The sequence below is a fragment of the Poecilia reticulata genome, linkage group LG13 (genome assembly GCF_000633615.1).
Source record: "Poecilia reticulata strain Guanapo linkage group LG13, Guppy_female_1.0+MT, whole genome shotgun sequence".
Lineage (NCBI taxonomy): Eukaryota > Metazoa > Chordata > Actinopteri > Cyprinodontiformes > Poeciliidae > Poecilia > Poecilia reticulata.
In genome coordinates, this window is record NC_024343.1 from 27,029,984 (window position 1) to 27,044,135 (window position 14,152).

The following is a 14,152-nucleotide window of genomic DNA, read 5'->3' on the forward strand; positions in this document are numbered from 1 at the left end:
TTTTGTCAGATGGTGATGACAAAGTTCTGGGTCAGGTCGATTAAAAATGTAATTTTTTAAAAAATGTTGCAACTGGGGAGCCTGCACCTTAGCATATTTACATTTCCAAAACATTTGTCATATTTGCATACATAAGGTTGAGAAATAATAAAAAAAAAAATATGGGAAAATTAAAACCCATTTTGTACCTATTCTCAAGAATCACTGCTTTATGAATGTTTATGACAGTTGTCATGAAGAGTCATTCAGTAAGTAATGACACTTTTAATGCAAAGTTGCTCTAAAGGTTGCATTGAAAGTCCATTAAAAGTGCCAACTTTGCATTAAATTGTCATTATTTACAAAATCATGCAAAGTTGGCACTTTTAATGGATTTTTAATGCAACTTTTAGAGCAACTTTGCATTAAAAGTGTCATTATTTACCAAATGACACTCCATGACAACTGTCATAAACATTCAGAAAGACTTCTTCATATTCATGACAGATGTTATGTCATGTTTATGACAGTGTCTTAACAGTCTTATGCACACCCCATCAAATAGAGTGTTACCAAATGTCCAAAATGTAATCTCTGACCTGGACAGTGTGTCCCTTGGTCTTCAGAGTGCTGCTCATTCATTCAAGATGGCCTGCACAGAGCAGCTGTATTTAGATTAAACACACAAAGGTGAACATTTTATACTAATAAGGGGACTTCTGAAAGTAATTGGTTGCACTTGATTGTATTCAGTGGTATCAAGGTAAAACAGAGCTGAATACAAATGCATACCATTTTGGGGCATTTTCTTTGTTAAATTAAATAAAATTCACGATCAGTTTGTGTGGATCGGCCATATAAAATCCCAATAGAACAAATAATTTTGCAATTGCGTGACAACTTAAAAAAAGTACTTTGTCAAGGCAAGGTATACTGGTTCTATTATTTTTTTTTATCATTATTTCATGGATTTCTAACCTTGAGGAATACAGTTTTTAAAACATAGGCATGACAGCAGTGACAAATCACTGAAAGCCACAACAGTGAGCATGAGCAAAAAGGCAGCCTGGCACTGAAGATTGCATGCTAAATGCAAACCTTTGTGTATTGACCTTGTGTTGATGGGAAAATGATAGACTTCATTCGATTTACACACAGCCTTTAATTTAAGCTTGGGTAATTACTTGCCTTTTGCCCTCTTACTCATATCAACTGAGCTCTGTTGTAAATACACTGACTTCTGATGCCAGATTTGGACCACAAAACTTATTTCATAACCTGAGCCGGTTATGAAGCTATAGCTTGTCTGTGTCCTCAAATTGCTACTAGATTCTGTTTACTTTGCCTTGCTGAAGTAAACCAATCTATCCCGTCTTGTTGAAAATGGATTTTTCTTATATTTGTTTTAGGACGCAGCCTGCAGTGAGGTGTTCAAGAGCCACTACTTTCTTGCTGGTCATATTTGATAGCGAGTGAGTTTCGGAATGGAGAATTTATAAAAGCTTAAATAGCAGATATCCTTTGAGAAACCATCCGTAGGAATGAAATTGGATGATTTTACGACTTTTTTTTTTTTTACAACAATCTTTTTTCCACCACAAGTGAACACACCATACTTAAAGGGCACCTATTATGCCGGTGGGTCTTTCATTTTATGGTTTGTATGAATGGGAGTTACGGACAGCTACATAATTTCCTTTTTGGGATCAATAAAGTGCATGTCTGTCTGTCTTTCACATTTAGCATGTTCTTATACTTCTATTTTGGTCAAAACTGCTTCTAAAAACAGTTCAAAACACACTGAGTGTTCTAAAAACACCCAGACATTTTTGGTAATAAGTTAATGTATTTTTTGGGTGTATGGAATTATAGTATTATGACTGCAATCCCTGCCAACGCCTCACAGAAAAACCCAAGTTCACATTATGTAATAAATATGTTTAGATATTTCTAGGCCATCAATGTGAGCTTGGAAAAATGCAACAGAGGCAACAATGAGATATCAAGAACTTTAATCAGGCACTTTTTCCTTAAAACATCACTCAGGACAAGTTTAGACTTGATATGCAGTATTTTCTGTTATGTTTTCTCTTCAATACTGACCGTAAAAGAAGGCAGATGACAATTTTTTTTCAACATCTGTTAAATAAAAATGTTACATAAAGCAAGGTGCCTTCATTCAGTTAAATATGTAGTGCTTATTTTGTCATGGTCAGGATATTCTAACATTACTGTAAATAATTTATCAAGCCCCTCTTTTTCTGGGCCTGTTTTAATAAGGTTACAGTTAAATGCTAGATGATAACATAACTATAAAACTGGCAACTAAGTAGGGGAACTACAAAGTTAAGGAAATAGACTTGAACATGTCTTGTTCTGTAAAAGCCAAAAGCACATTATAATCATGAAGGTGATCAGATCTCTGCATAAAAACAACTGAAACATTCCTGCTTGAAGATCAAACATCAAAAATGTTAAAATTTGTTAGCTGATGATAAAAAGTTTAAATAATGTACACAAAGGCTTACCAGAAAAAAGATATGTCCCAAATTAGAGTAAAATAATGGCCCTGTTATTGTGTTTTTACCAGTACAAAAAAAACCAAAATGTTAAAGTAGCAGAATTGCTTACATTTTCTGGAATGGTTCCGCTGCAGACAGAGTAGGTGTTTTTCCATTTTTCACATACCTGCTTATCAATTTTCACAATATAACATGAAAAACAGTAAGGCTTAAAGTGATAAATTAAAGCCGTTGCTCTTAATGTACAATGGGTGTCATGTTTTCCTTTCCTTTGTACAGTTTAAAGGAGCGTGTGTTAAGGACATTTCAGCTTTTCACATTCATTATTATCAGTTGAACATATGAACACAGAACACTTTTTTTCTGACTGAAGTTCCATTTAGGAAAGTAAAGAAGTCTCTTCTACTACAAATATTTACAGTTATCTCATACAAATACCTAAACTCATAAAAGCTTGATGAGGAGCTTCATTTGAACCACAAGGTTGAGAATATGTACAATGTCACCAACATAAAGTATGGACATACAGTACAAGCTACAAATATACAGATATATTCTGGTGTGTTCTACCCCTTGACACTTTAATGCTTTTGACAGAAACCACATGTAAGTACAAAAATATAAACAATTACTTTGTACAAAATATTGACATCATGTATAAATCTCCATCTCAATGTGCAAATTAACACTGATCAACAAAATAAAAATACATAAAACACACAAGCACACACAGAAAGGCATAATCCTTTTTGGCCTGTAAATGATGTTTTGTCTCAGAAAGCACCACAGCTTCAACTTTTTGGTCTGAATGTAACACTGTGTACTTGTTCTCTTGAGAAACACACCAGAAGAGAGCTTAGCATTTCAAGTTGCAGCCTACAGTCCTACAGTAGCACAAGTTTTGAACAGCAGTGACTGGGTTTTAATCCAGCAGTTTAACATTTAAATCTGCAGATCTGCCTCCTCACTGTGTTCAAAACTGTGCTCAGTTGTGCTGATCAAGGAGGCAGAGGGCCCCTGTGAGACACTGAAGGGTGTAACTGCAGGAGAACGAGCTGCCAGCGGCGACAGAGATGGGGAAAAACTAGGAGACATTGCGACCGAGGAGATGGAGCCTTCAGCGCTGATTGGAGATCTTCTTAATGAGGCCAAGTGAGAGAAAGTCCTCGATATGGCAGGCTTTGGAGGTACAGTTTTGGCCCCAGGGTGGGCCACAGAGGTTATGAGAGGCGGAGGGTCAATCCTTGACTCTGCTTTTACTTTATGATGAAATGACCTGCGGGAATGAGGAGGAGCAGTTTCATCTTTTAAACGTGCTATTTCTGTAAAAACATTAGCTAGGGGTTGGAACTGGGGGCACCAGTTAAGAAGGTAGTCCCAGTTGTAGCTGCCCCTCAGCTCTTCATCACTGGCCACAATGGCTGTAAGAGAACCGTCCACAGGAGGCTTCCCGTCCTCTGGGAAGGTATAGTCTTTAGGCTGGGAGATGCTGAGTCCTCGCCCGACACCCACATACCCACCCCGTTCATCCCTATACACTGGCACCTGGCCAGCTATTAAAGTACTATTTGTGCTGCTCAGTTTCTTTCCTTTAAACCAGTCTAAAGGTGGTTCACAGGAAACATCTGACAGCTGATCAGCATCCTGCTGAATTCCAGAGTCTGGACCTCTGGCAGATATACGCTCCTGCATGGAGGAAGAGATGCTTGACACTCGAGGATACTCATTAATCATTCGGATCTCATCATCCTCTGCTGCCTCTGCAGAGCCCCGGCCACTGGAATGAGAAGGATCCAGGGATCCCCCACGAGTGTATGGACCCCCAACATTACCACTCTGATCAGATGCGTACCCAGGAAGTGCCTGATGGTATATAATTTCATTTGCTGCTAGTTTTGTTTCCTCAAAATTATGTAGCAGGGTTCCTGAAATTGTGTTTCTTTTATGCGTTCTTTGCTCCCTTTTGTGGCGTCCCAATCTCACAAAAAATAGTGCCACAGCAATTACTATTAGAATCATTATGGTCCCAAGTGAAATAGCAATGACACTGACAAGCAGCATATTTATGTCTGTGTTAAGGCCAAAAGATGTATGGCTCACATCAATGGTAACTTTGGCGACGGCTGTGCGAGAAGTCTCTAGAGGGCTGTGAGCGGTCACATCCAGAGTAATCAGGCGTATCTCTCTTTTAGATCGGCTTATATGCCTAGAATTGCTGTCCATCTTTGTAGCAATTTCTCCTGTTGATTCATTGACTTCAAAGTAAGGAGAATTTTCCAATAACGAGTAAAGGACAACGCCATCCACACCTCCGTCTTCATCTCTAGCTTGTATTTTGCCAATGATCTGACCTTTCCTTGCCCCTTCTGGCACTTCAAATGAGAAGTCTGATGAGATGAAAACAGGATCATATTCATCCTCCCCGGTGACATAAACCTGTACTGCTACAGTGGAAGAATAATTGCCAGCATCCATGGCGACAGCTACAAAATGGAAGGAGTTGACCTTCTCAAAGTCAAATGTAGAGCGTGCCCGTACTTCGCCTGATGTTTGATTTATGAAGAAGTCCTCTTGTCTATCTTTAGAGGTATCTAACATGTAATACTTCAGCTGTCCAAAGACTCCCTTGTCATGGTCAACTGCATGCAACATGGTAACTAAGGCATTGGGGGGCTGGTTCTCCCTGACACTTGCAGTTACTGATTTGAGAGGGAAGAAAGGCCTGTTGTCATTTATGTCTTTAACCTCAATATTTACTGCGGTCAATGCATAATGGCCTTGACCATCGGTAGCCTGGACAACAATCATATGTAACAGCCGAGTTTGGCTGTCTAGAGGTCTCTGCAGCCTCAGTACTCCAGTCCAACGATCCACCTCAAACAGATGTGTCTCATCTCCTGAGCTTATGGAGTACTGCACCTCTCCATTGGGGGCAGAGTCTGGATCTGTGGCTGATAAATGCAAGATCTCCGTCCCCATTGCTGTACCTTCACTGAGCACAACACTGTAATCTGTTCGACTGAATGTCGGAGGGTTATCATTGGCATCTGTAACACTGATTAGGACGGGCACGCTGGAGCTTCGCTGGGGGATCCCCCAATCTGACACCACAACAGTCAGGTTATAAGTTGGGACCACTTCAAAGTCCAGCTTTTCCACCAGAATCAGGCTGCCAACTGTTTGGAATCCCCGGCCCTCCAAGAAGTGCACACTGCTCTCAATCTGGAAGGTATTACCAGCGTTGCCACTGGCGATGGCAAAATCAAAACCACAGTTTTCCCGGAAAAGGTCTCCATCCACAGCTTCTAATGTGAGAACAGTTGATCCAGGAAGACCATCTTCAGAGACGGTGGCTCTGTACTCCGACTGGTGGAAAACGGGAGCGTTGTCGTTAACGTCGGACACTTGGACCTGGACAGTGGCGATGGAGGATAGAGACGGAGAACCATGGTCCCGTGCCTCAATTGCCACAAGGATGGTGGGATATTCAAAATCCAGTTCTGTCTTCTGGCTAATGAAAAGAGTCCCTGCAAAAAAGGGGATGTTTTTAATTAACTTTCAAAAAAAGTTGCTCATTGTAAACAACAGAGTGCCTTTCACTAGTCATCACACCCTAAGATCCTTTTCCCATTTAGTCATATTACAAGCTCATGTTTGAATTAGTAATGGGACTCAATTAAAATTTTAATCGAGTTAATTTCAGGGTTTGTAATTAAAAAATCGCAGTTAGTCACATTTTAATTGAAAGCCATATCTCAACAAAATAAGCAACATTTTCAATCCAAAAACACTTTTTGATGCCAAATTGTTAAGTAAATGGACACATAAGCTCAACAACAAGAATATTTCTTGTTCTTGATCTGTAAAATAGGTTATTCAGCCATAAGATTACCGCAAACTGCTATTATATCCATCCAGCTTTCCAAGTCACATAATTATTAAAGAGATGTATGAATCCTTTTGCAAAGCACTCCAGCTACTAGCAATAACTACTCAAAAACAAAATAGCAATAATAAATATGAGGAGTGTGCAATTTATTGTATATAACAGCATCACAGTTACACACTGCACATTTAAGCATTTGTTTATTTATTGCACTCTATGTCCGCATCACATTTACCAAACTTATTGCATATTGGACATTTTCATGATCTCATGCTGCTCTGATAGCTTCATTATCAGGAATATATATTTATGTATGATGCTATTACTATATTTGGTAGAGTTTATATCAGGTTTAGGTACAAGATGAAAGCATAAAAATGAGTTGAGGCAAATGAGCTAATTATATTTAAAAAGTGACAGGAGTAAGTGAGGCTACAGCAGCTCTTGTCATTTTAGTGCAAATTTTAATAAAAACTAATGATTAAATAACATGTTTAGGTTTATACTATGTTTTATTGAAGGAGAACTTTAAAAATGTTTTGCTTTCTTGTTCTAAACATGGAAAGGACTCAGTTAAAGCATGCGCAAGATTATTATAAACTTATAATATGCACACATTATGCTTACCATTGCTCGGATCAATGAAGAAAGCACCCTTAGTGGATGACATTACTCTGTAGGTAATTCTTCCATTCTCACCAGAGTCACGGTCAGTGGCTGTTAAGGTGATCAATGCACTGCCTGCTCCGAGGTGTTCTGACACGGTCACCTGTTCAGGAGCACAATGCAAATCTATAACTAATGTCTAGATAACTTTCAAACAAGAATTTGCTTCTCTAACAGATGCGATACAGAGGTATGTTTAAACATGTTTGAAGGTAATTTTACCTGGTACAAATCTTGAGTAAACGCAGGGGCATTGTCATTCACATCATCCACCAGCACAGTAAGATTGGCTTCACTTTGATGTTCAGAGTCAGATGAGCGGATTGTTAGGGTGTACCATGTCCTTTCTTCATAGTCGAGAGACCCTGTCAAAGACACTCCTCCCCCATAATGATGAACTCCAAACATGCCTTGGCTGTCAGCATCTAGGTGGAGTGTGTAGGAGAGCGGGGGTCCCGAGTCCACATCATTTCCTGTGACCTGAGTGATAACTGTCCCAATAAGAGTGTCTATATGTATAGGGGATATGGGGAAAAAGAAAAAAGAAAAACAGTCAGTTAGGTTGCATCTGAAATGAAGCAGAGTCTATAATGAAAAACATTTTTTTTTTTTTTTCCTTCATGAAGAAATATCCGGTTCTGAAAAGCCTTGACTGAAGACACAGGAAATGAATGCAGAAACACTGGCAATAACTTGTTTCATAAAAAGGGGTCTGATTTTTAAACACTGAGCTCCAGTGAGCGAGCTGCCAGAGAGCATGATGCGAGGCTTTATGATAAGATCACTGAACTAACTTCCACTGAGATTCTTACCCTCAGGCACACGGATCTCTCGAGGCAGAGGAATCATGGGGCTGTTGTCGTTGAGGTCGACGATGATCACAGTGAGGGTGGCGGAGCCAGCCAGCCGTGGGGTTCCCCGGTCTGTTGCCACAACAACGAGCCTGGTGCCACAAAATTAATATCAGTATCTGAACTGCAGCTGAACCTGGACGGATAAACCGTCATAGCAAACAAGACAAAGAGCAACCACAAACCATTTTTTTTTACTTTAAACTCAATGAAAAATACTATAAGAATAGAACATACATTAAAATTTAAGTGAGTACTTAAGTAAAAAATTATTATCTTTAAAACACTTCAAGCTATGACAAGCCTAACATAGAAAGAAGAGCTAATGACTGACAATAAACTCACTTTGTTTGTGTCCATATCTCCCGGTCCATTATGGCACCAGTGGTGATGCTGCCAGTCAGCGGGTCAATTCTGAACAAACCACTCATGGATGATGACCTGATGGAATATGTCACCTGACCATTCTGACCCTGGTCCAGGTCATCTGCAGCAACCTGAAATGAAAATGTCCATATTGGAGAGAAATATGTTTTTTAAGATAAATATTTTCAAATATTGTGTTAGTGTACCTTGAACTTTGATGTCAATTGTTCATTACATTTTATAGAACCACATTTTATGGTATTAAGAATGAATAACTATTTACACTTCTAGAATTGGAATATGTTTTTTTTTTTTATTCTAATCTGACCGTAGGTGCCAACTCAGTTTGTGTTTCAATTTTATTTTATTTTTTTCCAAATTCAATTTCCTAGGTTTTTCCAGCAATTATTTATTTATTTAACATTATGAACATTTGACTTCCAAACCTTCACCAGGTTAGGTTTTATTAGCTGCTCTTTTCCCACCTAAAGCATAAATTATCACTTTAGTGAAGTTGGTTTCTGGTCCAGCAGTTTGATAAAGCGCTGCTTGATTCTTTTGTGCTCTGGACAAGCTTAAATTATTTAAAATATGAATTGATCAAAAAAGGTTGGGATGAGCAAAAGAAGATTAATCAACTCAGCATAGATAAACATAAAAAGACCATTTCCCTCCCAAAAGTCTTGTCTATAATTCAGGTATTTAAAGATGAAACAAAAGAGGATCAAACTTTAATTCCATATTCAGACTTAGGAAACTTGTCCAATCTGCTTAACGACTCAAATTCACTTTTAAACTCCATGCAGCAATAGAAACATCAGAAAGGGTGGCTACTGTACCTGAATAATAGGAGAATTGTGACCTTGCGCCTCTTTGATGTATGCTACATAGTTCTGGAGCTGGAAGCGGGGTAAGTTGTCGTTCACATCCTGTAGAATTAAGTTGACAGCCATGTAGGAGCTGGAAGATGCTGTCTCTGCTTTCACCACTAGGCGGAGTTTTGGAGTCTCCTCAAAGTCCAGTCCTTCGGATTTCTGCACCCAAATTTCACCTGGTTCACGGGAGAACATTCACATCAGAACTTAATCAATGACTTGGACTGGAAAATATTTCCTCGCACCTTTTGCAGCCGTGAGTAAACCTACCAGTAATAGAGTTTATCCCAAAGGACTGCATTTTATTTCCACTGAAAATGCTGTAGATGATCCCAGTTTTAGAGCCATCAGGATATTGAGCTTCAGCTTTTGTCACTGCTGTGCCTAAAACATCAAGAACACACAATATTGAAACATTTCAATTTAGCTTCCTGTTTACATCATGATACATTATGGTTTATTCAAACCTTTAGCAGCGTTTTCTTGCAAACTGACGTCTCTAGCCGTACGAGAGAAACGGATCCCTCTGTAGTTTTGCTCCCTAATATAAATGATAACAACTCCCAAGGAAGACTGAGCAGGGTTTCCTTGGTCCATGGCCTGAACTATCAAAGTCCTTTGGGTTTGGGTGAGAGTTTGAAGCTTTTCTGTCGCCTGGATGTCTCCTGTTAGTGAGTTGATGGTAAATCCTTTGACAGGGTTGGCAAAGCGATAAAACACAGATCCATTAGCCCCAAAGTCCTTATCCTCAGCTCTCATCGTGGCTAAGATTCGCCGATTAGATATGCTGCTGGTAGAGATGTTCAGAATAAGTGGATCCTGAATGAAAAACGGTGCGTTGTCGTTCACATCTTGGATGTAGACTGTCACTTCAGCAGTTGAATTTAGAGGGTTGGCAGGGGATGAGTCAGTGGCACAAACCTCAAAGGTGTAAGAGGCGGTTTTTTCTCTGTCTAGGGGTGCTGCTGTGATGATGCGGCCTGTGTTCTGGTCTATAATAAACATGCTCTGAGAGCCATGGCTCAAGAAGTAGAAGATTTGACTGTTGGGTCCATTGTCCAAATCAATGGCTCTGACCTCCAGAACCAGGGAGCCAATGGGGACGTCTTCTGAAATGTCGGCAGTAAAGCTGCTGCTTTCAAACTGTGGCCTGTGGTCATTGACGTCCAGAACTGTCACTTCAACAGTGGTGCTGCTACTGAGCGGAGGACTGCCTTTGTCCTGAGCTACAACTGTTAAAGTATACCCAGGTCTCTTTTCTCGATCCAGCGGCCTTGAAGTATACAACACGCCTGATTTACGGTCAATGTGGAAGTTTCCAGATGGATCCCCAGCTGCCAAGAGAGAAAAATTTAATAATGACAGTTAAATATTGTCACCCTAAACTAGAAAAAAATAACAATAAAGATGTGGAAAACAAAAAAGGCAATTAAATACAAAGTAACACCTGTAATTCTGTAGCTAATCTCTCCACTGTCTCCTGCGTCCGGATCTGTGCCTTTTAGGGTGAACAGAGGTAACGCATCCAGATTTTCAGGCACCTCTATGCTGTAGTAGAGACGTCCAAAAACAGGGGCGTTGTCATTTACGTCAAGGACCTTGATCTTCACTGTTGCTTTAGCAAAGTTGGGTGGGAGGCCTCCGTCTTTTGCGTAAACTGCCAGATCATTAAAAACACACAATATAGTTGTAATAAATACCAAACAATCTGGTGTTGATAGAATTTTAAAGCCCACAGTTCCTTGCAAAAATATGGTTACCTCTGAAACCTTTCCATATTTTTGTCATCTTTTGGAAATTGTGAGATTGTATGTGTTAAACCAACACAAGATATTTGTGAAGGGGGGAAAAAAAAGATATGTTTTTTTGTAATTTTTGTGCAGTTTACATGAGAAAAGTGTAGTTTGCATTTGTGGAAAAACTCCACAAAGTATTTGCAGCTATTTAAACAGCAAATCTATTTATAAAGTTGGATTTAGATCTGGATTTTAATGGCCTAATTTAAACCATTGAACAATTTTGTTCAAAATCACTCCACTGTAGCTCTAGCTGTATGTTTACAGTTGCTGCCCTGTCAGAAAGTGAACATTCACCCTAGATTGAAGCCTTTTTAAGTCTCTAAGACAATTTCCTCTGTCTTCCCAATTAACTATGACTGGTTTTACTATCCCTACTAAAAGGGACAGTAAAACTAAGCTTGGGTAAAAAAAACCCCAAACAAACAAACAAAAGTTCAAATGTCTTCTGTTTGGTTGTTTAAAAGGAAAACACTGGGTCTTACAGGGCTAAGCAATCTCCATCCATTTCTAAGCGATGCGTTTTGGCATGCTTAAATTGTGGATGCTTAAATTGTGGAAAACAGACATCTAACAACCTTGCTTTAAACTGATCTGTGTGGTTTTTTTCGTTAGTCTTTATTATGCTCTTTGCACACTGGGCCTTCCGAGAACAGATGTAATTAGAGTTAGACTAAATTACACACAAGTGGAATCTATTCACAAATAAATGGATTTTAGAAGATCGTAGGCTGCATTTAGATTATTTTGGGGTAAAATGAGCTTGATATAAATGCCCTCCACATCTCAAATTAAAAAAAAAATCTCTTTTCTCCTGCTTGTGGTATAACTTCAGTAATGTGAAAAAGTTAAAGAAGAGTGAATAGTTTTGCAAGAAACAGTTAAAGAACAGGTTTTTTTCTGTGATAGCTTGAGACACACAATGGACATTACCTGTCACAGAGTAATAATCCTGAAGCTCCCTATCCAAAGACTTAGTAGTCGTTATGATGCCTGTGATCGGGTTGATGGTGAAGCTTCCCTGTGAGACACCATACGTCACGAGCCCATTGGTTCCTACAAAGAAGCATGCAGTCACAACTCATTCATTTAGACACTGATTGTAAAAAGAAAAACAAAACATTCCATTCTAAAATCTGCAAAGGAAGTTAATAATTGCTGTCTCATTTTAAGCCTTTATTCTTGTTTGCTGTGAAATTTGCTGTTTAAGCGCTTGGCAGTGATGGCAGCCTCCCTTCTGTTACACGGATGCCAGATTGCGTGCTAAAAGAAAGCAGTCTGGCAGCCTCACTTGTTTACTTCGCTAATTGCTTTTAAGTAGAAAGTTTATAATTTGCTTTTCTGTTTTATGTGCTTCTTAGTTCGGGCCAATGCATTTTCTCTGTATCTCCTTGCCTCCTGTGATGCCTTTATAATTGGAAACAATTGTTAACGTCAACGCAGTGATCACAAAAAAAGCAGGAGTTAGAGTAGAAATAGATTCTGTTTACTTTTTCAGTGCAAATTAAGGTTTTCTGTATACAATAACATGATGAAAAGAATGCTAATATGCATTTCTGATTCCTAACACAATGCTAAGAACACTTTAATCCCCAAATACTTTATATCCAAATCACATACAGTAGGATTCCATGTTCTATGTCTTCACCTTGATCCAGATCTGAGGCCAACACCGTTAAGACACTCGTTCCGGCAGGTTTATTCTCAGAGATTTGGGCTTCATAATGACTCTCTTCAAACCAGGGCGCTTCATCGTTGACATCAATCACATGGACACACAGCACCTGGCTAGACGAGCGTTGAGGTATCCCATGATCCTCAGCAATTACTGTGAGGTTAAAGATGTCTTGTTCCTCACGGTCAAGATGTTTGAAAATAGAAAGAGAGCCTGAAAACAAATGAATGAAAAGTCAATTTTGACAAAAGAAAAAAACAAAAAAACCTTTGCAATAATACAGCTTGTTTCACAGAGTCTGTTACATACAAAACCTTCAGTGTGTCATCAAAGGCAGGAAAAACAACTGCTTTCTAGGACTGTGTGACTGCATCTTATTTAGAGGGTAAGTGTGAAAAGTTGCCGTGTGAAGGCCAAATCAAAGCTAATATCCTCCACATACACAGCTTTGCCTACCTGAATGCTACCACCACCACTGTTGTAACAGCCGACCGGTCTGGCCACAGTTTACGAGATTTTCCATTGAGGAATACCACAGCCATCGAGAAAGAAGCTGTAAACACACACTCTAGACACGCAACAGCCAGGCCTGCCGTGCTCCGGAGAAATTAGGGGCACCCTCGCCTTTTCATTATCCTGCCTTTGGAGGTTAGAGCTCACATTGATTTAATTTCAATTTCATGCTATTAAATGGGATGTAACCGTTTAAGGCAGACGGGGCAAAGACTGTTTTGTGTTGAACTTCTTTATGTTTTTTTGGGGTTTTTTTTCACTTTGTTTTGCTTGGAATGAGATAACTTGGCCCTAAGCTTTAAGCTGGTAAAAGTTAGGGCTGGGATTTTTTTTCACCTAAATTTGACTCCTCTCTGATCCTGCCCTGCTTCCAGACACTGATAACATGTGAGAGGAAACAAAGATTGTGGGTTATTCAAGAAAGGATTTTGGATGTTCTAACCCCAATGTCTTACACCTGTGTAGGTTTTTATGGCGCCACATTCTAACTGTGTTGCTTTTAGACATCACAGTTGCCTCCTACATTTTACCACAGTATCTAAACATCCCATTTGGTGCACTGAGGCATGCAAATGCTTCTTACTTCTCTGACTGTAGTTGACTCAACGAGGTAACCCTTGCAGAATCTTATTTTTCCATTAGCCTCCTTGTGTAGTTCCCCAAGGTCCCATCCTTGGACTAATTTTATTACCCATCTACTTTGTAGACTCGCTGTGAGACTCAAAATGAATCCTTCCCTGGCAGATTTAGGTGTGAAGTAATCTATTTATTTCATCTTTCTTCTAACTGATCCGTTTTTGAAGTGGATCAACTGGAATTCCAGCTTTAATCCAAAAGAGAATAGAAAAAGTAAAAGATTAGGGGGTTGGAAAAGCAGCCTTTCAGTCTTTTGTTTTTCTTGTTTACCTAAATAATTTACATAATTTTAATGGTCTTCATGGTGTACTGTTTTGGATGATGTGGTTAGTGCTTTATAAATAAACCTGAACTCAAATAGAACTGTACACTCTTCCACATATAGTC

At 39.2% G+C, this 14,152-nt stretch overlaps 1 protein-coding gene across 1 annotated transcript in view; it reads right to left on the reverse strand.

Annotated features, from left to right (window-relative positions):
- Positions 1-1,974: 1,974 nt before the first annotated feature.
- Positions 1,975-14,152, reverse strand: part of LOC103474984 (protocadherin-16-like) — a 91,792-nt gene continuing 79,614 nt past the window's right edge. The window contains exons 11-21 of the mRNA XM_008426328.2: positions 12,590-12,829; positions 11,875-11,997; positions 10,593-10,802; positions 9,613-10,479; positions 9,416-9,529; positions 9,110-9,321; positions 8,250-8,401; positions 7,866-7,996; positions 7,276-7,562; positions 7,015-7,156; positions 1,975-6,028 (exon numbers count right to left, since the gene is read on the reverse strand). Of these exons, the coding sequence (XP_008424550.1) occupies positions 3,444-6,028; positions 7,015-7,156; positions 7,276-7,562; positions 7,866-7,996; positions 8,250-8,401; positions 9,110-9,321; positions 9,416-9,529; positions 9,613-10,479; positions 10,593-10,802; positions 11,875-11,997; positions 12,590-12,829 (5,063 nt within the window). The 3' untranslated portion in view covers positions 1,975-3,443. The remainder of the gene's footprint in view (positions 6,029-7,014; positions 7,157-7,275; positions 7,563-7,865; positions 7,997-8,249; positions 8,402-9,109; positions 9,322-9,415; positions 9,530-9,612; positions 10,480-10,592; positions 10,803-11,874; positions 11,998-12,589; positions 12,830-14,152) is intronic.